Source organism: Xyrauchen texanus, chromosome 26 (assembly GCF_025860055.1).
Source record: "Xyrauchen texanus isolate HMW12.3.18 chromosome 26, RBS_HiC_50CHRs, whole genome shotgun sequence".
Taxonomy (NCBI): domain Eukaryota; kingdom Metazoa; phylum Chordata; class Actinopteri; order Cypriniformes; family Catostomidae; genus Xyrauchen; species Xyrauchen texanus.
The window spans coordinates 5,967,561-5,991,412 of record NC_068301.1 but is presented as its reverse complement, the minus strand read 5'-3'; the positions used below and the strand labels follow the sequence as shown (position 1 = coordinate 5,991,412).

Genomic DNA, 23,852 nt, shown 5'->3' with positions numbered 1-23,852 from the left:
GAACATGTACCATAACACTGGGGTTTTCTTTAAATTAATATAAATGCTGGGACATATGAATATAGTAATAATCAAATACTACCACCACATTATTTTATTGCATTTTTTTGTGAGGCATTTTGATGGAAATTTGTATATATATATATATATATATATATATATATATATATATATAAACATTATATAATTGGATTGCGAGTAGGACATTTGTCAAATACAGAAATGCTTTGATTTTGAAAGCAAACCATTAGCCAATGACTTCGCCATTCAGCCAATAGAAACATCTGAGTCATCTTTCTCAATGCACGTGCTAGTGTCCATCTTAAACCCTTTAATTATCATGAAAGTTTTACAGCTGTAAAATTCCACTCTGCAGCGTCAATGCAAACAGTACCACAGGTTTCAATTCCTCTGTCCCATCAGTTCCCATAACAGAGACATCATATCACCATAAAGGACTGACATGTTGTGTGAAGTAGGTCAGAGTATCACAACTCGTGTGATGGTGTACCAAGTTCCACCTATCTCTTAACCACAATGGCAAACATGTGGACTTTCTACAGACGTCAAATGAGGAAATGTCCTTTAAGGAATACTCTGGGTTCAATACAATTAAGCAAAGCTCAATCTACAACATTTGTGGCAGTGTATTGATTACCACAAAAATGTATTTCGACAAGCACCAATTTTTGGAAGGTTTTAAAGGCAAAAATATAAAGCTTATAATTTTATAAAAGCACAAACATCAATTCTTCTGTTAAAACTGTATTATTTGAGAAGTAAAGTTGTTAAATAGCTTTTTCACAGGGTTTACAGCGTGACCATGTCAGACCAGTTACAAAAACATTGATTGCGACACCATCTGTTTGCAACAACAGAATGGTTTTGCCCAATTTAATTTGCTCATGTCTACCATGACTACAGACACATTTACATGCACAACATTCCCCGTTTCCCAGCAGCCACATCACCCTGTAGCTCAAGACTGGTTGGCCGCTGAAGCCAAGCGGGGTTGAGACTGGTCAGTACCTGGATTGGAGACCTCCTGGGAAAACTAAGGTTGCTGCTGGAAGAGGTATTAGGGAGGCCAGCAGGGGGTATTCACCCTGTGGTCTGTGTGGGTCCTAATGCTCAAGTATAGTGACGGGGACACTGTCCTTTGGATGAGACGTTAAACCGAGGTCCTGACTCTCTGTGGTCATTAAAAATCCCAGGGCACTTCTTGTAAAGAGTAGGGGTATAACCCCGCTGTCCTGGCCAAATTCCCCCCTTGGGCCCTTCTCAGTCATGGCCAACTAATAATCCCCATCCATTAATTGGCTGTATCACTCTACTCTCTCCTCTCCACCAATAGCTGGTGTGTGTGGTGAGTGTACTGGTGCCCTATGGCTGCTGTCGCATCATTCAGGTGGATGCTGCACACTGGCGGTGGTTGAGGAGATTCCCCTGTTCACTGTGTAAAGTGACATATAAATGTAACAGACCTTCAAATAAGGTCTATATTCTGAATCAGATGCACTGGAATATTCAAGTGAGCAACTTTTCTCTTGTTGAAATACTGGTGACGCTCACTCATGCCATTCATATTTCAACTCATTTGATTAATTCTGCATAGTAAAAAGTGAATCAACTAATTCATTCTCAGTCACGTCCTTGACAACTACACACAAAAGTGCAATGAATTGCAAAATGTAAGTCATGAGACTCATATGCTTCTGCCTATCTCTGTATGTTGATTTATGTTTCTTTATTTTTTTAAGTATCTGACCTTCCAAACTTCAAAAATGTCTCTCTTTGATAGCTTGAGAGAGATATATATATATATATATATATACACACTCACCTAAAGGATTATTAGGAACACCATACTAATACTGTGTTTGACCCCCTTTCGCCTTCAGAACTGCCTTAATTCTACGTGGCATTGATTCAACAACCATGCCACGCTCAAAATTGCTTAAATCACCTTTCTTTCCCATTCTGACATTCAGTTTGGAGTTCAGGAGATTGTCTTGACCAGGACCACACCCCTAAATGCATTGAAGCAACTGCCATGTGATTGGTTGATTAGATAATTGCATTAATGAGAAATTGAACAGGTGTTCCTAATAATCCTTTAGGTGAGTGTATACACACACACACACACACACATACATACATATACACTCACCTAAAGGATTATTAGGAACACCTGTTCAATTTCTCATTAATGCAATTATCTAATCAACCAATCACATGGCAGTTGCTTCAATGCATTTAGGGGTGTGGTCCTGGTCAAGACAATCTCCTGAACTCCAAACTGAATGTCAGAATGGGAAAGAAAGGTGATTTTGAGCGTAGCATGGTTGTTGGTGCCAGACGGGCCGGTCTGAGTATTTCACAATCTGCTCAGTTACTGGGATTTTCACGCACAACCATTTCTAGGGTTTACAAAGAATGGTGTGAAAAGGGAAAAACATCCAGTATGCGGCAGTCCTGTGGGCGAAAATGCCTTGTTGATGCTAGAGGTCAGAAGAGAATGGGCCGACTGATTCAAGCTGATAGAAGAGAAACTTTGCCTGAAATAACCACTCGTTACAACCGAGGTATGCAGCAAAGCATTTGTGAAGCCACAACACGCACAACCTTGAGGCGGATGGGCTACAACAGCAGAAGACCCCACCGGGTACCACTCATCTCCACTACAAATAGGAAAAAGAGGCTACAATTTGCAAGAGCTCACCAAAATTGGACAGTTGAAGACTGGAAAAATGTTGCCTGGTCTGATGAGTCTCGATTTCTGTTGAGACATTCAGATGGTAGAGTCAGAATTTGGCGTAAACAGAATGAGAACATGGATCCATCATGCCTTGTTACCACTGTGCAGGCTGGTGGTGGTGGTGTAATGGTGTGGGGATGTTTTCTTGGCACACTTTAGGCCCCTTAGTGCCAATTGGGCATCGTTTAAATGCCACGGCCTACCTCAGCATTGTTTCTGACCATGTCCATCCCTTTATGGCCACCATGTACCCATCCTCTGATGGCTACTTCCAGCAGGATAATGCACCATGTCACAAAGCTCGAATCATTTCAAATTAGTTTCTTGAACATGACAATGAGTTCACTGTACTAAAATGGCCCCCACAGTCACCAGATCTCAACCCAATAGAGCATCTTTGGGATGTGGTGGAACGGAGCTTCGTGCCCTGGATGTGCATCCCACAAATCTCCATCAACTGCAAGATGCTATCCTATCAATATGGGCCAACATTTCTAAAGAATGCTTTCAGCACCTTGTTGAATCAATGCTACGTAGAATTAAGGCAGTTCTGAAGGCGAAAGGGGGTCAAACACAGTATTAGTATGGTGTTCCTAATAATCCTTTAGGTGAGTGTATGTATATATATACACACACACACACACACACACACACATCTGCAGCAGTCTTACTCCGATTTCTAGAAACCAGAATATTGGCTTAATAAGGTAATGGCAATTGTAATTGGGTTTATTGTTTATATGATCAGAAAATTAGAAAATTACCAAATGTTGGAACAATCTTCCCATTGCTTTATTTCCATTGCTTTCATTGGTTAGGGGAATAAAAATCATTCTTTATTTCCAAACGCAGACAGACAAAAACAACAAAGCATCATAGCACTTCAAACAGAGGTTCAGACCATGTTCAATTGTGTCCAAATGGCACTAGGCCTTAAACCTAGAGATGTCTGAGTAAGACTGAATTATAAAAGGAAAGATATATACTTAGTGACATTTTCATTTCATCTGACGTACAGTTGATCATGTAGTTCATGACACATCACTTTGGCAAACTCTAACTATCAGTTTATTTCCCCAATTAAGTGTCTTTCATTCCAAAAAATATAAAAAGGAAAGATTTCTTTTAAAGTTCAGTGCAAATATATTTATTGGTACAAAGACTTAAACTTATTGCATGTCAATGAGTTTTGAATTGTCATATTGTATATAAATGTCGATAAAATCACTTTTTGTTTTCCCCTTACAAAAAGCAATACATGGCTGTTGTATATTCTTGAACTTTTTATGTTTTAGTTCATTTGAACAATTAAAAACATTTCAACATTTGTTCCCAAACTTTGGATTTCGCTATGCAAGAAACAAGTAACACATTCCTCTTAATAAAAACCATGATAAGTAATAAGTTATCTAGTTGATATTAATACAATCCTTTAATTACAGTAACTGCACAAAATTATTTACACCTTTCTGATATTCCCGTTGTATATGAGCACAGAGGCACTAATTCTGGAACTTTATTACCTGTAAATAATTATGGCCATATTATAATCTAAAAGTAGCAAATTCAGCATTTAAATTTTTTTGTGGGAACTTTAAATCACGTCATTGAAAAACCACAAATGAATGTCAAAACGTATGATTAAAAATGGAAAACTAAAATTGGGTGAATATTTTTTTTGTCAGGAGGCCTAAATGTACTGCCATTTGAAGTTTAGTCAGTGTCTACAGAAGCCGCCCAGATGGTAGATTTAACAGCCAAAAATGCTAGACAATAATGCTCCTAAAGAATTGAGAGTCAGCCTTTTCATGTGCACAAGTTTGGGTTTTTAGCAAATGATTTAAGATCAATTGACTTAGTATAACAATCCTCTGTACACTAGATGGCAGTGCAGGTCCAGATGAATACAAACACATCATCTAGAATTGCATACTACCATACTACTTGTATAATGTAGAAATAGTAAGAGAAGTATGGTAGCATGCAATTTCAAACAGTACTACACACAACCCATACATACAGGACTGCACTGCTCAAAGAACTAAACATTTGCACTTTACCTGTGTATATGATGATATCAAAATACATGATGACTGATGCTGTAGGTTTTACCTTATATATGACTATTTCACTTATTCATAAGACCACTCCAAAAATCCAGGTGTTCCGTCTTTTTCTCTCTCCGAAAACAAACCGACAGCTTAAGGATGGAATCACTGATTGATAACCAATAATCAATCACTCTTAATAATTATAAGTCTTGCATCCTCAATCCACATTTCTGCACTCATGCTCGGCCATATCGTCTTTTTCTTCCTCTAACAACTCCTCGTCTTCATCAGTCGGCTCTGTGGCGCTTGCCTTTCCGATTCCCGATTGGTTATCCGCCAGGCCCATTTGCTCCTGTGAATCTTCAAGGGGAGCAATTCTTTAATGAACAAATCAATCAATCAATCAATCAATAAAATAAAATAGTTTGGTCATACAGAACAAAATAAATAAATACACCTAAATTTTGAGCCTGATCTCATGAATATTATGTGAATACATATTCGCAAAATGGTATTATATGGGTTCTTACACGGTTCACAGCAGTTCTGAGGTGAAATGTCCACTGTGTGGCACTATAAGCGAGTTTAATATTCTTCCTAATGGATGAGGTTATTAAGGTTAATGCTCAATTGAGTTTTAAATCAACAAAACAGATGTTTCCAGACCAAACCTTAAACCTAATCGATGTGTCACGAAAACAAACGTTAGTTAAAAATGCAATTGCTGAAACAAGCGTATCATTTTGTGTTGCTTCTATGACACTTTCGGCTCATGTTTCGACTTCAGGACTTGTACCCCGGTCCTTTGCAATTGGACCGCACACGAACAAGCTTGTAAAATCAGTTGGAAATGTTTTGATTGATAAATCTGTCCTTTGTGTCATGATTTATTTGGGTTTCTTTAATTAATAACCCCCAATGACCCTGTTTGCACCTGGTATTACAATGCGTCTTGGGTGATCTTATCACATGTGGTCAGGTGAGACACATCGCTGTTTAAACCTGGTCGCTTAAATGCATCTCCTGTGACCACTTGTGTTCAGATTTGGAGGGTAGGGTCCCCGTTTCATGACAACATACATGAATCACTAAGTCAGTGTGTTACTGAAAATATTAAAGCGCAACAATGTCAGTAAAAACAAAGAAAGCATTAAAAAAGAAAAAGGCATGCTATTTTATCTAAGCACAAATGCAACATGTCAAACTGAATTATCCATTATTTTAGTGGATTATCTGTATTAAAGGAGCTTCGGGGTGTTCATGGTTCTCATCGGTACTGATATCAGACACACTATAAAAGATCAGCGAAGCTCTCGTGATTGTGTATGTATCCGCTTTTTTAAATTTTACAATCGGACGGTTATTTCCTTTTAAAGCCACTCGTAACTGGCGAACTTTAAACTATTGTTTTAGCACAGTGGTTGATTGACAGGTTATGGGTGGAGCTTTACTGCTGCCAGGGACGCATGCAGGAAGGATTAGCGTTTATGCGACGTGGCTCAAATGCGATGTGGCTAAATGTGTTTTTGACCACATTCGGATATGGTTTATGTGACCCGATCACAAAAAGTTTAAGACCCCATTTAAACCTGTATTTAGGGCTGACCACATGGGATCGGATCACCCGAAATGCATCTTAATAGGTTGAAACAGGGTCTTAGTCATTATTATTTCAGCGAATCTAGTGTATTCGTTTTCATTTCACCAGGAAACTGCCATGATATGTACATTGAGCCATGTAAAAATCATTTTACCAAAATGTGGGGTTAGAAATGTGTTCTCTATCTGTGTAATTTCTCACTTTGAAAATACATAATAAATAAACCCCTAGTGTTTATGCTGGTTTCATCCCTTCTAAAGAAGTTTGGGCGTGAAGTGGGCAAATATGATTTTCTAAAAGTTCAGCAGTACCCTTACAAATGCAAAATAATGAACACACATTGCCTCATTTCCTAACAAATACCTTAGTTTCTGATAATTATCCACATTCAAACGCACAGGATTTTTCTAGTTTCTTATTGGATATCATTAAGATTACCAGGCGTGTGGGATGAGGATAGCTCCTCCTCCTCTCTCAGAATAGGCTCCTCCCCTTCTTCCTCTACATGAGGATACACACCTAATTTCAGCATCTGAGCTTCAGCCATCTGCTGAACGGCTAAAAACATGACACACACATGCACAGGACACACACACACACACACATACACACACACACACACCAGGGATCACCAAAACACAAGGGAAACAAAAGACAGAAACAAACACAGACAAGGACACACACACAGGTAAAGAGGGTAAGGGTTTGTTTACTTTTTAAAAAAAGACTTTGCACTGTGCCGATTAGTATGGGTTTTGTGCTATGTAATAGGACAGACAGGGATAGCCTATCTGAGAATCTGCAAGACAATTTACAAAATAGACGACAACACACACCCAAAGACCAAAATTGTTAAACCCACAGTAATGCATGGCAAGCTTCCGTCAGAATATTTGAACTCATTAATAAACCTCATTATGTGTTGTGATTGACTGTACTGTCTTTATAAGTTGGGTCCAAGAGACCCCAATGATGAAATAATTTTCACTTCACCATAATCTTTGCAGTCTTTTGATTTTAAACTAGGCTTATACAAGCTGGCGTGGGCATTTACAGTGGCCACTAAAAGTATTTGGACACTTAAAGTAACACTTGAAAATGTCTGGATTTCAATGCATCAGAAACAGTAAAATCTGTAAACAAATGAGGCTAGAGCTTTTCTCAGAACTAATTTCATGGCATAATGTTGATAACCACAAAAATATCTTTCGACTTAATAGTCCCAAAATTACAAAAATTAGGCACTTACAATGGAAATGAATGGGGCCAATCCGTAAACGTTAAAATACTCAGTTTCAAAACAATATACGTTTAAAGATGAATTCAATGGGATAAAGTAACGGACTAACCTTTTCTGTGTAAAGTCCAATTTTACAACTTTGTATACATAATGCCGCAAACCCTAAAATAACCATCTAAACTTTACTGCTCAAATAATGCATGCATTTTAACAGAGTAATTAATGTAAGTGCTTTAATAACATTATAAGCTTCACATTTCTGCCTTTAAACGCTCCACAAATTGGCCCCATTCACTTCCATTGTAAGTGCCTCACTGTCACCTCAATTGTTGCAATTTTTAATTTTTTTTAGTCAAATTAATTGTGGTAATCAACATTATGCCACAAATGCTGTCGACTGAGCTTAACTTGTATTGAACTCGGAATATTCCTTTAACTGTGGACATGATCCACTAACATTTGACAACCAGAAAGCGTTGGTCTCCTTTATGAACAGTATATCTATTGTTTTACATTTATGTTTTTACAATTTTTGTGAAATGTTTCGCTTGAAAAGTGTGCTTCTGCTATCCTTAAAATAAATGCCACTTGGTTTGATATTTTATTATCTAATGCAACGATATTTAACATTTTTAAGTGTTCAAATACTTTTTGGGGGTATTGTAAAAGCATGCAGTACATTTGTACGTGTCCTCACGTACAGTACACGTGTCTAAGTGTCTCGACTTGTTGATATTTGAATCAAAAACAGCAGCACAAGCATGTTGGCATAATCTAGTAATCTAGATTGTTCTCTGAGCACTGGTCAGATGGTCAATATTTTTGATGGACGTCTGTCCTCCAAAACAGAGAGCAGAGAGTGTGTGTAGCTTTATGCTATCTGCTGTAATCCAGGATGATCCAGAGCAGCACAGACTCACACACATCACAGCTGTCACCATCTCTAATCTTACACACACACACACACACACACACACTTGGGAGAATTTGTAAACCCATGCAGAGGCGGGACAATATTTATCAAAGGAATACGTAAATACACAGTACAATAGGCATAAATCACATATCATTGACATCATTGATTCTTACCTTTTAATGATGGTGGCTGGTAGATATTTGGGTTGATTAGTTTTGGTTTTAGGACACCATTTTCCCCTACAACCCACTGAAGATAGTTTCAGCGTAAGTAAATTACACTATTGACATGTATAAACTTGCAATAAAACACATGCACAGTGCCTTACAAAGCCAAAACGCAATAGCTACGCCAACACTGAAAAAACCTGTTTTTTTGATTGTCCAGCCAAATGTGGATTGATAATAAAACCCACTCTTGCCTTACTCTGTTTTCTCTGAATTTGGGCATAGCAAAAGCCATCTGTTTAACTTGATCTGGAAATCGACATGTTGCTACCGAATGTTCTTGTCCCCTGAAATCGACCCAATGTTGCTGATAACTGACCTTGTTTACATGGACGCCAGAAAGTTGTTTATAAATGGGTATAGTTTACAGTGTATGTGCTTTTCTCACTGCACTCCCAGAAATGCTGAATTATTTTCACTGTGTTGAATTGTTTATATGATGCATGGCTCCATCCTACGACATTAGGCAACCGGTCTGTTCATGCACACTCTTCAAAAATCTGTAAGAATGATGCTAATGCATTTACATGGCCACATAAACCACCTGGGTGTGCTACACCACTTTCTCCCAATCTGTTAACCAGCGTAAGGAAAACGCTGTTCTTGTTTACGTGACGTTTCAGAACATCGCTTTCAGCAAATGCCCTGGAATAAACCGTTTTCTGAAGTGCATGTAAACGTGGTCACTGACAAGAGGCATCCCCATTCACGCGTGCCCATACGTTCAGCAACACTTCCAGCTTCGGCCACTGGGGGCACTGATCAAATTATGTAAGCACAGACCAATTTTAGAAGTAGAAATTCGAACTGCTGATGCCGTTATATCAGTCATAACAAACCTGATTTTGACAACATGTGTAGTTTCTGCATTTTTCCTTTGGATGGCAGCACATATATAACAAAATGTATATTACATTGTGTGTAAAAATATTATAATAAATAATATATTAAGTAATATCCAATTATTATATTTAAAAAAATTCTATGGTATTGCCATGGCAATCATATGGTACTACATACATGTCCAAATATTTTCAGGGTACATGTACTCCAAGTACCTTGAGTAATTTGTAAGTATCATGGAAAATGTATGTGGAAATTATTCAGTTTGATCTGATACCATCACTGTACCATGGCAAGGCCACATTCATTTTCAATCATCTGATAGTTATTGCTGAATAGAAAATGTACTGTAACATGTAAAGTTAAATTTAGTTAATTTCTTGTATTGCCATGTAAACATATTCTGAATGCTGTTTAACCTCCAGGACTGAGGTGGCACTGTGGTACCTGATGGGTGGAGTTATCATCCTCAGTTGTTGTTTGATCTGATACTTTGAACAGTGTGGCAGGTGTGGGCCTTCGTCGTCGGATCTGAAACATAAGATCCAAGGAAACAATTTTTACAACCTGCTTAAATGTAATATACAGGCCTGTCTGTCCTAACTCTTTTTACTTTGTTGGTTAAAAAAATTAAACATTGCTTTCAAGCTGTCCACATTCAAACATAGGTGTTTTGGGTGGTTGCCAGGGCATTTGTAGGTGGTTCTATGTAGTTTCTAGGGTGGTTTGGGTGGTTGCTAGGTGCTTGCTTACTGGCCCAAGTCAATAGAGGCCACACCGAAGACTCTGTGATATTTTGATCCCTGATATGGCTCGAGTCCCCCCTTCAGTGCTCAACTATGGACCATTTCATCATCAGCCAAGCAAAAACATCTCCCCTCAACAATCCACATGATTTTCCATCTTCTTTCTGTTATGTGCATTAACATTGGACCTATTTGGCTAATGGCCTGTCAGTATTTGACTCTCAAAGCAACTTGCATGCATGCATTTCTTATTTCCATAATATTGCATCCTCACACTGTAAATCAATCTAAATATCTATCTATCTTACTTTCGTTTAGCTAGTTAGATAGCTTGGCAGAAAACGATTGTACTATCAATCTATTGAACTATTTTATAGCTAGTAAGCTAGCCAGGCAGAAAACAATTGTACTATCTTGCTATAGTACTATCATACTATGTATTGAACTATTGTATATCTAGTTAGTTAGCCAGACAGAAAATGATTGTAGGCTACTATCAATTTATTGAACTACTGTATAGCTAGTTAGCTAGCTAGGCAGACAATGAATGTACTAGCTTGCTATCGTAAGTATCACGCTATCTATTGAACTATTTTATAGGTTAGCTATCTAGACAGAAAATTATTGTCCTATCTATCTATTGAACTATTTTATAGCTAGTTAGCTAGCTAGGCGGACAATGATTGTACTAGCTTGCTATCTTAAGTATCACGCTATCTATTGAACTATTTTATAGCTAGTTAGCTAGCTAGGCAGACAACGATTGTACTAGCTTGCTATCACACTATCTATCTATTGAACTATTTTATAGGTAGTTAGCTATCTAGACAGAAAATGATTGTACTATCTTGCTATCATACTATCTATACATTTAACTATTGTATAGCTAGTAAGCTAGCCAGGTAGAAAACTATTTTACTATCTTGCTATCACATTACCTATCATACTTTCGTATAGCTAGTTAGCTAGCCTGGCAGAAACTATTGTACTATCTTGCTATCGTATCATCTACAGTATCTATTGTGCTTTCATATAGCTAGTTAGCTAGCCAGGCAGAAAATGATTGTACTATATATCTATCGTACTTTCACATAGTTAGTTAGCCAGCCAGAAAACATTTGTACTATTTTATACTTTAGCTAACTAGCATGGTGGCAGGCACAACTATTTTTATGTGTCCTTTAAAAATATGACTCACTATAGCCCAAGTAGAGAGAGGTTAGACACTATGTTAACAAATGATTTGTAGGCTATTGTTCTTTGAAGTAAAAAATCTGGCAATTGATGGGAGGTACCATTCGGTCTTTTAAAGTCAACATGAAACTGCATTCGCAACCTATTTTACTTCATAGTGTGGCGTATATCTGAGTAAAACATACTATAGGCTACAACGAGAATGGGAAATGCCATTTTCTCCAAATATATAATTATTTGCTATTATTAATGTGACTTTTATTACATTAACTGGCATTAAATTAGCGTTAACTACGGCCAATATTTTAGAAAGCCTGCCTTACCTATAACAGCAACATAAAACAGCTATTTGGCTATTGGTTAAAATGAACTAATAGCCTACAAGACCTAGGTGACATCAAACAAGTCATTTTAGAGGCATATTAAGAGATTATAGTGACAAACATTCTTCTTTCAAATAACGTGCACTGATGAACTGGGACCAGGAATGTGTACTACAAAAGTAAATGTGGTACATTTTTGCTTCATATTGTCTTTTACCTTTTGAAATACAATAATGTAAATGTCCTTGTGCTGTTTGTCTTACTAATATAATGCATCAACATATGGACACAAGTCTCCTAAATGACATCATCATGGCCAAGAAAGCACCCCAAAATAAAGACATTACTGTCCATGTGATAACCACATGTTTGCAAACATAAAAGCACCAAAGCATGAAATTCCTCTTCCTGTTTCAGGTCGTCTTTCTCTACACGAGGAACAGAAGATTACATTTGTTAATCAAAACAGTTGATGACGGCACTTCAACCACATTGTCTACGCAAGCAGAAAGTCCTGTGTACCAGATGTTAGCCGTTGTAATTGAGTCACTCTTACTTTTAGATTCTGTTGAATATTTGCATTTTATGTTTTACACAATTAGGTCCAAAATGTTTACTTCACACACTAGAAACATTCATAGTTAATAAAGATGTTTTAAAGGCATAATGCATCCCAAAATAAAAATGCTGGGTAAGAATTTCTGGTTACAGAATTTTCATTTTTGGATGAACTATCCCTTTAATTACCCCTTAAAGTGCTCCTTATCTTGTGCTCAGATTAAATAAGACATACACAGCCTCTCATCTTCCAAACTGCACTTCACACCCTCACTGATATTCAGTCTAATTCAGCACTTTACTCAGCATTTATTCTGCACTGAATCAGAGAATGTGTGTACCTGTGGATCAGCTGGGTGCGTAAAATCACAGTCCCTGTTCATTTCTGTTTACACACAAACATGCATCACACCAAAGGTCACCTTGTGACGTCAATGACTGAGTCTCTCTCTCCGTGTGTAGATACCAAACTGACTAAAATCTAGTAATGCAACTTATTCAAGCAGTATTTTTCAGTCTATTGTCTCCCACTATTCTGGAATACTTCATCTTATTTAAAGTTAGTGGGTCTGGAGTATAGCATGAGTTAAAGTGCTCTCAAATGACATCATCCCAATCTCTGATGCCATTATCACATTTTCTAAAACACAGACGGTCACCATAACTTCTTGCAAAATCTATTACTTGACCGTTTGCTACACTTTTAATTCAGAGCCATAAGCACCGAAATTAGCTTTTCCATTAAAGGTTAATGTGTGTAATTTGTGTTTTAAAACAAAATGTGAAGTAATGTTAACACAGACCTTATTTAACCCTTATGTTGTGTTCCGGTCATTTTGACCCAGATTATTTTTTTTCATTTTTTTTTTTACTTATTCCAATTGGAATAAAATTATTTTATAGTTCACATATGGTATATGAAAACACAAACAAAATTTGGACCATTTTCTTTTTTTGTTTTATTGAACTTGCGTTCCCAGCCATTGGAAATGAATTAGACTACAAAATACAGAAACATTAAGTGATCAAGAGCATCCCAATTTAGATGAGCACATATATGAACATGTGAGAACACACACACACACACACACACACACACACACACACCCTTTTGTGCATTATCTTTCCATGCACACACTGAGGAATATTTCAAGATCTTCTTATCAAATGTTGTGTTTGGACTCGTTTGAATCGAGGCAAATTTGCAATTTATGAGAATGAAAGTTCTTATTTGACAGCAAATAAAAAAAAAATATTTCTTTAAAAATTGGTAGGATCCAAGCTTGAAAATTACATCTATTTTGTTCAGATCATGAGTTTCATCACATTCCCGGCGGGTCAGAAGTTTACATAAAATGTTTTAGTATTTGGTAGCATTCCCTTCCACAAGCTTCTCACAATAAGTTGCTGGAATTTTGGTCCATTCCTCCAGACAGAACTGGTGCAACTGAGTCAGGTTTGTAGGCCTCTTTGCTCGAACATGCTTTTTCAGTTCTGCCTACATCTTTTCTATCAGGCTTGAGGTCAGGGCTTTGTGATGGCCACTCCAATACCTAGACTTTTTTGTCCTTAAGCATTTTGCTACAACTTTGGAGGTATGCTTGGGGTCATTGTCCATTTGTAAGACCCATTTTTGACCGAACTTTAACTTCCTGGCTGAAGTCTTGAGATGTTGCTTCAGTATATCCACATAATTTTCCTTCCTCATGAAGTGCACCAGTCCCTCATGCAGCAAAGCACCCCCATAACATGATGCTGCCACTCCTATGCTTCACAGTTGGGATGATGTTCTTCAGCTTGCAAGCCTCACCCTTCTTCCTCCAAAAATAACGATGATGGTCAAACATTTTTGTTTAATCAGACCAGAAGACATTTCTCCAAAGTAAGATATTTGTCCCCATGTGCATTTGCAAACTGTAGTCTGGCTTTTTTATGGCGGTTTTGTAGCAGTGGCTTCTTCCTTGCTGAGTAGCCTTTCAGGTTATTTCGATATAGGACACGTTTTACTGTGGATATAGATACTTGTCTACCCGTTTCCTCCAGCATCTTCACAAGGTCCTTTGCTGTTGTTCTGGAATTGATTTGCACTTTTTTTTCATCAAACAACGTTCGTCTCTAGAAGTAATGCGTCTCCTTCCTGAGCGGTATGATGGCTGCATGGTCCCATGGTGTTTATACCTATGTAGTATTGTTTGTAAAGGTGAATGTAGTATCTTCACGCATTTGGTCCACAATTGGTTTTCTGAGGTCTTGGCTGATTTATTTTGATTTTCCCATGATGTCAAGCAAAGAGGCACTGAGTTTGAAAGTAGGCCTTAAAATACATCCGCAGGTACACCTCCAATTGACTCCCAAGAAGTCGAATTTTCGAAGCTACTTTTAGGCACAGTTAACAGTATACGTAAACTCCTGACCCACTGGAATTGTGATATAGTCAATTAAAAGAGAATCAATCTGTCTGTAAACAAATGTTTGAAAAATTACTCATCTCATGCACAAAGTAGATGTCCTAAATAACTTGTGAAAACTATAGTTTGCTAATATGAAATCTGTGGAGTGGTTAAAAAATGAGTTTGAATGACTTCACGCTAAGTGTTTGTAAACATCTGACTTCAACTGTAACTCTTAATGATTACATATGCAATAAGAGGCATTTATAAAGAATCTTAGTGGGCCGGTCATTTTTGACCGGGGATGCAAAATGTGTAAGCACAAAACAAACACAGCACATCATTGATTTAAAGCCACTATTCTTCAAACCCATAGGAAATTAGCCAATGGGTTTGAGAACCTACTGTATCGTGAATTAGCCTTCTGGCTTGGCCTACACATACACATCACAACTAAACAGCTCAATGCGCAATCTGATTAATTGCCAACTTGTAGCCATCTATTCAAATTCTATTTCTCTTCACCTGCTTTACAAATTAATCCCATCATAGACATATCCTATGACGCATATGTCAATAGAGTATATTACAGCTCTTTATTTTGAAGCAGAAGATTAGAAACAAGCCAGTGTTTATCACACAGCGGTATAGTGAGATCGACACGATTTTAACATTATATAGATTAACCCAAGAGATTATCATTTCCCCTGTGTCAACCTTTCCTGAAACCTCGCTTACACGTATAAATTATGTTTGCATATGTAAAGCCTGATTGCATGAACAACATAGCAGACACCGTTTAAAGCTGAAGTGTTGGAACTGTTCTCCACCATCCTCACTAAAACAGAATAGCCAAAATAATGACCGTTCCCAAACAGGCTTCTCAAACATTCCTCACTTCTGCCATTGGTCGGAAAAAACAGGTAGTCCAGCCCCAAACTCACGCCATTGGTTGAGCCAATTCTGCCGTGTCTGGCTGGTCGGGATGCTGAAACAGAGCAATGTCCCCAAAGCACCGCAAAGCAAAATCAAGAATCCTATTTAAATGGTTCTTGATAAGAAAAGTTTTTTCTTTTAACCTTAGGTGCAAAAAAACAAACAAAAACAAAAAACATTGAAGAACCCTACAAAATCAGGTTAGCTATATAAAAGAGCTTCCTTTAATAACTGTGAGAAAGCCGTACCATCTAACTTCATTAAACTCTTCAGACCAAACCAGATTGGAATGTATTGCTATATATGGATGCCAGAAAAGACTTGCGTGCCAATTCTTAACTTAATATATTAAGAGAAATCAGGGTTGGTTCTTCACCATCCTACTTTTTATTTCCTTCAAACCTTTGGCTGCTTCTGTAACAAGGAACTCAAAGGGAGAGAGAGTAAATGAAGGGGGAGGGGAAGGGAAATTAGCAAAACATCATGCATGAACTGGTGACCAGCTTCGTTTTTATTATAAACAATATTATGTGATTTTCATGTTTATAGGATACAAATAAAAGGACTACATGGAGTAAATCTGACATGCTGCTGATACCCAAACCAATGCCCTCTATAAAACAGTTTAACTTTAGACGCCCCAGAAGGGACAAAACACCAAGGGACTTTAATCAGCCTAAATTTGGATTTAATTACGAGGCTGAAATGAACCTCTGATACACAAAATAAAAGAAAAAAATGGATAAATGGAAAAACTGACACCCGGTTTGGGGTGTAAAATTAGAATGACTGTTGTGTCCCAGTTTACTTCAAATATCCTGTGGAGACCATGTTTGTTTGAAAACAATTATTAACAGAATAGCAAAATATTTGATCTCAATTTAAGTAAATCTTGGCCAAAATACATACAAGTAAATATTATAAATACTACAGTATAGTGCATTGGTATATTTGGCAATAATTAAATGTTATTTATACAGTTTAGCGGTCATTGTACAAACATACTTGAGGCGATTGACTAATCAGAATAAAGTATTCAACAATACAAAATAACATTTTAAACATCCACGCTTCACTGTGGCTGAAAGAAACAGCAAACAGAAGCAAAAACAATAGAGGTCAAAACACCCGTTTTAAAGATGAAAAACCATAAGTGCTTTATATAATAGTGTGATAGTCATGCCACTATGGGATTTAGTCATACAATTTAGATGACAAACAATACTTTAGGAAATATCTTCAAACTAGGAGGTGAATTATGTCTACATGTACTCTATAACAATCTTGGGCTGATTCAAGGCATCTGTTGTAACACTTTATAGAACATCGGACTAACTATGTATTTGCTCTTGTAACAATTTTTAAATATGGCAGGAGGATGATAAAAGTAACCAGGGAGACAAAAATAAATGCTTTCAGTTCAGTCGGATACATAGACACTAGGGATGTGCATCTCCATAACTGAGGCCGATGCGATACGCATCTCGATGCATAGCCAACGATACGATACATTAAAGATACATATGAAGCAGCTACCGATGCATTACGATACAATTCACCCCTATTACGATCCATTACCTACAAAATAGGACAAAGGTGAAAACATATTTATCAGTGTTGGGTGTACTCTGATTACAAGGTAATTAGTTACTTTGATCAAATTAATTTTTGTATTTTTTTTGTGGAAAAAAAGTAGTGTAACTCACTACATTTACGATTATTGTAATCAGATTACAGTTACTGAATTTCAATTATAATAATAATACTAATAATTATACTTTTAGGTAATTAAAGTACACTACTTGGGCTACACAATATTATTTGTGCAATATGTTTAAAATATGAATTCATGTTAATATGTACGTCTTTTTGCATTTCTTTGATAGCTGAAATGTGTGCAAAAAGGAACGAGGAGGAAATATAGACATTATTTAGTATTTTAGAAAGTAACTTAAATGTAGTTAGTAATGTGATTACTTTTTTTTCCAAATAAGTAGTCAGCAAATTAATAATTTTATTACACTGATATTTACAATATGATTTTGGGAACAGACTCTGGTCTATACTTACCAGAATTAAATTAGAGGAATCTTGGGAATCGTCTTAGAATTCGTTAACGCTATTTCTTGGTTAATCGTCAATACTTAATGAGGTAATAATTAAAGAATTCCTAAAACACGGTATCACTACAAGTATTGAGACAAATATATTGTTTTGTTGTATGGAGGGCGAAACCTGCAAAAATAATATATAAATAAATACACAAATAAATCTGCATATTTATTCATAAATAAACATTTAAATAATTCAACGTGTGAGTATATATATATATATATATTAATGTAATGTATTAATTACTAAATTTCTTCAATCATTTATTTATTTCTGTATGCAGTTCTGTGTTTATTTTTCCTTCACACAACATGCTAATGAGATGATGGATTGTTGGACTGCTTTTAGTTTTTTATTGTTTTCGACAATGGCACAACATCCATCCAGAGTTGCATTCATTTTTGGCCGAGATCTTGCATTGACAAAGGGAAAGTTGAACCACTCTGTAAATTCTTCTCAAAGACTTCCAATGGGTTTAAGGTCTGGACTCCGTGGTGGCCAATTCATGTTTGAAAATGATTCCTCGTGCTCCCTGAACAACTCTTTCACAATTTGAGACAGATGTGGCATTGTTGTCCTGGACTATGCACGTGCCGTCAGGGAAGAAAAAAATCAATTGGTGGGATAACCTGATCATTCAGTACATTCAGGTATTCAGCTGAATTCATTTTATTGCTGCATAACATTGCTGAGCCTAGACTGACCAATTGAAGCAACCCCAGATCATAACACAGAACAGTGGGCACTAAGCATGACGGGTGCATCGCTTTCCTTCTTACCCTGACGCGCCCACCGCTTTGGAATAGGGTGAATCTGGACTCATCGGACCACATGACCTTTTCCCACTACTCCACAGTCAATCTTTACGCTCCCTAGCAAACTGAAGTAGTTTTTCTGATTAGCCTCACTAACAAGTGGCTTTCTTGTGTCTACACAGCTGTTTAGTCCCAATCCTGTAAGTTCTCGTCGCATTGTGCATGTGGAAATGCTCTTAATTTCACTATTAAACATTGCCATGAGTTCTACTGTTGATGTTTTACGAATCTCCGATCACAATCATTCAAGATTGTTTTCCGACCCCATTTCCTGTGCGAAGCTGGTGGTTCACCACTATCCTTTCTGGTTTTAATAAAGTGTTGGAACAGTTCTTAACCAATTCCAGTGATTTCAGCAATCTCCTTAGTTGTTTGCTTGATGCAGGCCACGTTTTACCACTTAACATAACCAGCACCCAATGCAAACCATCCCATCAGTCTCTCACACTAATAAACAAAGCAAATGCTCTTGAGTCTTGAGCACAGCTTCCTGTCAGCACAGGAAGGTCTAAAACACCCTAAATCATGTCTTCATTACATAAATCTTGGCCATTAGGAAACCTTTCATGAACGTAACGTCTACACAAGTGTCAATTTGTCACATATCAATATTTGCAGCAAAAGCCCCAAAAATGTAGGTATAAATCAAAGGTAATACATTACTGTGGCAGATCTGTGGCAAGCGTGACAAAAAGTGGCTTTAGAAGTCAATATTGTTTGATGTCCTTATCATCAAACATAAGCCTATCACTGGCCTACAATCCACAGCAATCCATTCTCTAATTGAGTGCATCAGTCTCTCCATTCAGGGGCTATTTATACCAAACACAATTAATCAAATTCATTGGCATTTATTCCTTTAACTGATGCTAAATGAGTAAGATATTAAATAGAAATGATAAAAGTGACTTTAAAAGAAGTCTCTGTCTACATCACCTCTTCCTCACACATTTTTTAACTCATGTCTCCTGAGGATGAATCACTGGCCTATCTCTGCAGCAAAACAGCACTTCGACCTACTTTAAGACTAAAATTACAACAGCAACAGGACGGGGAACTGGCCCAAGCTCGCTCACTCGCTCTCAAACACACACACACGCACGCTTTGTCAATCTCAGAGATCCAGCAAGAGGGATTTTTACAACTTTCAATGCATCTCAGTTCACCTTTATCTGAAATATTTCTGTGCAACTGAATTCAATGCCAAAATCAATAGCAGGCTTGGAAACATCTGGGACAAAAGTGGCTTCCCTGTTCTATGAGACAATCAACATGAACACACCACCCATCCAGAGGCAATAATAAAACCAGCTTCTGGTATCCAGACTTACCCGAATTCCAGGTCACACAGTGTTTACCACGTCCAGGACAGATTTATAACTTTTGCAGCCTCACATTTTTTGAGCGAATCTCACAAAAACATGTCCAGGTCAAGACCATAATGATTTTTTTTGCTTTGTGACATCATAACAGCACATTTTTTCAAATGCATTTTTAAATGCTCATTACAGTAACGTGTTCAAAGGTTTTATTTTTTAATTAACATTATTATTAATAGTGATTCTCATTGGGTGGCTGGGTAGATTAGCGAGTACTGACGCAGACCATCACCCCTGGAGTCATGAATTCGATTTCAGGGTGTGCTGAGTGACTCCAGCCAGGTCTGATGAGCAACCAAATTGGCCCGGTTGCTAGGGAGGGTAGAGTCACATGGGTAACCTCCTCGTGGTTAGTGGTTCTCGCTCTCAATGAGGCACGTGGTAAATTGTGCGTGGATCGCGCAGAGAGTAGCATGAGCCTCCTGTCATGCACAACGAGCCACGTGATAAGATGCGCAGATTGGCGGTATCAGAAGCGGAGGCAACTGAGACTTGTCCTCCGCCACAAGGATTCAAGTGAGTAACTGTGCCACCACGAGGAACTACTAAGTAGTGGGAACTGGGAATTCCAAATTGGGAGGAAAGGGGACAAAAAATTAATAAAAAAAAGCGATTCTCATTAGTTCCTCATTGTAGTAAAAAATATTGTACAGCAATAATGTAGCATTACTGTAATCCTATGACTATCTTTATTAAAATCAGCTTGAAGGTACAACAGTAAATCCTTCCATGATGCAAAAACTACTTAAAATAAAATTTTCCCCAAATTTCAGTAGTGAGAATCAGTTTTTTTTTTTTTTCTCATTACGGTAAGAATTATAATGAAAATAATGTCACAATGCAAAAATGTTAAATGGTCCTAAAAAATAAGTTTCATTTATTTTAAGGAAAAAAAAATCTAAATTTGCTTCTTTCTTTTGATTTCGGGATGAAATGTGACCCGGACATGTTCTTGACATTGTCATATCACCTCTCATTACAGTAAAAATACAGTACAAAGACAGTAAAATCAGTGTGTGCATGTGTAAGAATCTCCTACCATTTCAACCTGCCGCGGGTCCAGTTGGGTTGGTTCTGTGGCTGGGACTGCAAAGTGGATTTTCCTTCTTTCTTTGGGTTCCATCTCTGCATGACTTGAGGGTTCCATGATCTGCTTTGAATTTCCTTAGTATCTGACTAACCCTGTTTCAACATATATCAACAGCCACATACAGACATGTACACATACACACACACGTGGTATCCTTCAAACAGCTTTCTTCAGTGCCGTTAAGTTTATCCTCTTTTCTTTAGTTTTTTCTCTCTCTATTGAGTCTCTCAGATGTGCCACCGTTCACTGTTTTTTTTCCCCCTTAAATGTATTTATTTAAATCTCTTATCTCCCTGACCTCCGGTTTTCCTCGGCCTCCCACTCTCTGTGTTCAGAGTCAGTGCAGGACATCCTTATATCAGCCTGGGGGAGGGAGAGAGGCGGAGCTCACAGAGAGAGGATGGCACTCTTGTGTGTTTTAGGGGTTGTGCTGACGTTGATTTGTAATCAGAAAAAAAGATAATCTCATGCAGCTGGCTGAGCCTCTTTTGGCCTCTATTTTGTGAATAGCAGATTAATAGAAAGAGAGAAAAATGATAGAGGGCAATAATTCATGTCAGCAACCAATTTCAATGCATTTAGTTTTGGGATATTTGACATTGTTAACAATTGCAATGTTGATTTCGGAAATAATCAGAACTGTAAAAACAATGCTAAGCAGATTTCATAGACACAATTTATACTCACAACATAGACCTACAGGTATTTATTTTGTGGTTTTGATGCCATTTATACATATAGTAGATATTTGGGCACTTAAGTCACACATTAAAACATTTTAATTTAATATCAAAATATCAAACCAAGTGTTATCTAGAAGCAAATGACTTTAAGCATCTGGCTTCATAGGTGTAGTTCCTCACATTAACTGAAGTGTCCAAATACCTTTTCAAGTCTCTAGTCTTGTCATTTAAAACCCAACAAACTTTCTTTTGTAAAAAACTTTTGCTTGAAAACTGTGCTTATCCTCTGACTTTAAAATAAACGCCACTTGGTTTGGTATTTTGTTTCTAATGCGATGACATTCACACATTTTGAAGTATGGCTGAAGTGTGCAAATATTCCTGGGCCGCTGTATGAATAAAAAAAGGCATCAAACACACAATAGAAGTAACTCTAGGCCTATGCTTTGAGTACAAATGATGTATCATATTTGTTTCATAATAAGATCAAGGGATAAACACTATAGTTTAAAACATATTTTAAGAGGGTGTGTTGATCTCAAAAATAGAGGAAGTGCAGAAGACCCTGTGGACAGTTTATTAGCCAACGCATGAATCATTTTGTGATGCAGATATTGTGAAATGCATTTGCATCTGTTAAAAGCCAGTCATGCTTTTCATAAAATGATAAAACTAACCTTTGCAACTTCTATGCCTGGAAGTGATGCAAAATCCTACAGGGGAACATGTGCTGTTGCAATACAGATTGCAGAGAAGGCTCATTAGCGCCACTTTGTGGATAGAAACTTTGGTGGTTAAAATGAGAAATACAAGAGATGAACTTAATGAAACTAAAAATCCAGAACCAACCAAATCTTGAGTCAAATTTGACCTGACATCTAGAAGGGAGTGTAACGGGTGAATCTTATGAAGAACCGTCCAGGGGCCGGTTGCATAAACATAGCCATTAACTTAAGACTGCAGCTAACAATTAGTTTGACTAGCTAAAAGACGCCATAGAAAGCCTGTTGCATAAAACAAGCTCACAGTTGTCTTTAGTAAGACAGTCTAATTTGCATTGCATTGTGGGAAAAATAAGACACTGAACAGCTTAAAAAAAATGGCCGACAGTGGATGCTCAATACATTTTTTATTCGCTGAGAATATTTGCTTATTAGAGGACTACGATGCTTCAAAATGTATTTTAATGAACACATTTAGTGATTTAACCCAAATAATTAAAAACACAACATTTTGTTACCATTTTTTAAGTCAAAGTCTTCAACCAAGTCTGAACTCAAGCCCCTTTCAGCCCCCACTGGCTCAGCTGACAGTTATTTTCAATGGCAAAATAGAATGTAAACAAAAGTTAGCCTGAGGTGTGCTGTCTTACATTTTGGTCTTTAATTAGACTGATCTAAGTTTTTATGCAACTGACTGAAAAAATTAAGACCAACATTTTAGACAACTAACTAATAAGACTAGTCTAAAACAGTTTTATGCAACTGGCCCCAGGTCATATACTATATTGCACCCCAAAATCTCTCTCTCTCTCTCTAGGCTCTCGTTAATGTCAAATATCAATGAAAATCATTGGTTTGAACACGAAAAAGAAAAACTACCATTATGTATAAATACATTTTAATTGTCATTTAAATGAATAATGCAGTAAATCTATTTGTATTACAGTAGTAGGCTGATAATATGCAGGTTGTTGCCATTGTTGTCAGAAATCTCACATTAGTCAATCAAATCTATTCAAGACAAATCTGAAACTATCCACCAATTTTTTTTTCCCAATCAAGTTTTCACTAAATGTATCATTCTGATCCCTGGCTGCACATCTCAGGAAGTTTTACCTCCCAAAGCACCAAAATCTGTGGCTAAAGAAAACAGCTTTAAATCACACTGTCCTCAGCAACATCAGACTTATTCTAATCTTTTGTTCTGAGACCAGAGGTCTGTGTCATTTTGGCCAAATTTGCTCAGTCAAGTTTTTGTGCTCATCACAG

General features: G+C 37.2%; 1 protein-coding gene across 2 annotated transcripts; it reads right to left on the bottom strand.

Moving 5' to 3' along the window:
• Positions 1-3,544: 3,544 nt before the first annotated feature.
• On the bottom strand, positions 3,545-21,493 carry LOC127620337 (protein phosphatase 1 regulatory subunit 1B-like). 2 transcript variants are annotated; one of them, XM_052093540.1, is made up of 5 exons: positions 21,128-21,493; positions 10,083-10,166; positions 8,739-8,814; positions 6,848-6,967; positions 3,545-5,186 (listed from the first exon to the last, which is right to left on the bottom strand). In XM_052093540.1, exons 1-5 carry the CDS (start codon positions 21,233-21,235, stop codon positions 5,077-5,079), a joined length of 498 nt encoding a protein of 165 aa, XP_051949500.1. In that variant the 5' UTR covers positions 21,236-21,493; the 3' UTR covers positions 3,545-5,076. The 2 variants fall into 2 exon arrangements, with proteins under 2 accessions (XP_051949500.1, XP_051949499.1); XM_052093539.1 differs by having other exon boundaries at positions 3,545-5,169.
• Between the last annotated feature and the right edge of the window lie 2,359 nt (positions 21,494-23,852).

Coding starts and splice junctions, on each gene's coding strand:
- LOC127620337 (XM_052093539.1), bottom strand. CDS start 21,235: ATGGAACCCTCAAGTCATGCAGAGATGGAACCCAAAGAAAGAAGGAAA. Junction 8,815..10,082: donor ATGATAACTCCACCCATCAG/GTACCACAGTGC, acceptor AACTATCTTCAG/TGGGTTGTAGGGGAAAATGG. Junction 5,170..6,847: donor ATCCTCATCCCACACGCCTG/GTAATCTTAATG, acceptor CTCCCCTTGAAG/ATTCACAGGAGCAAATGGGC.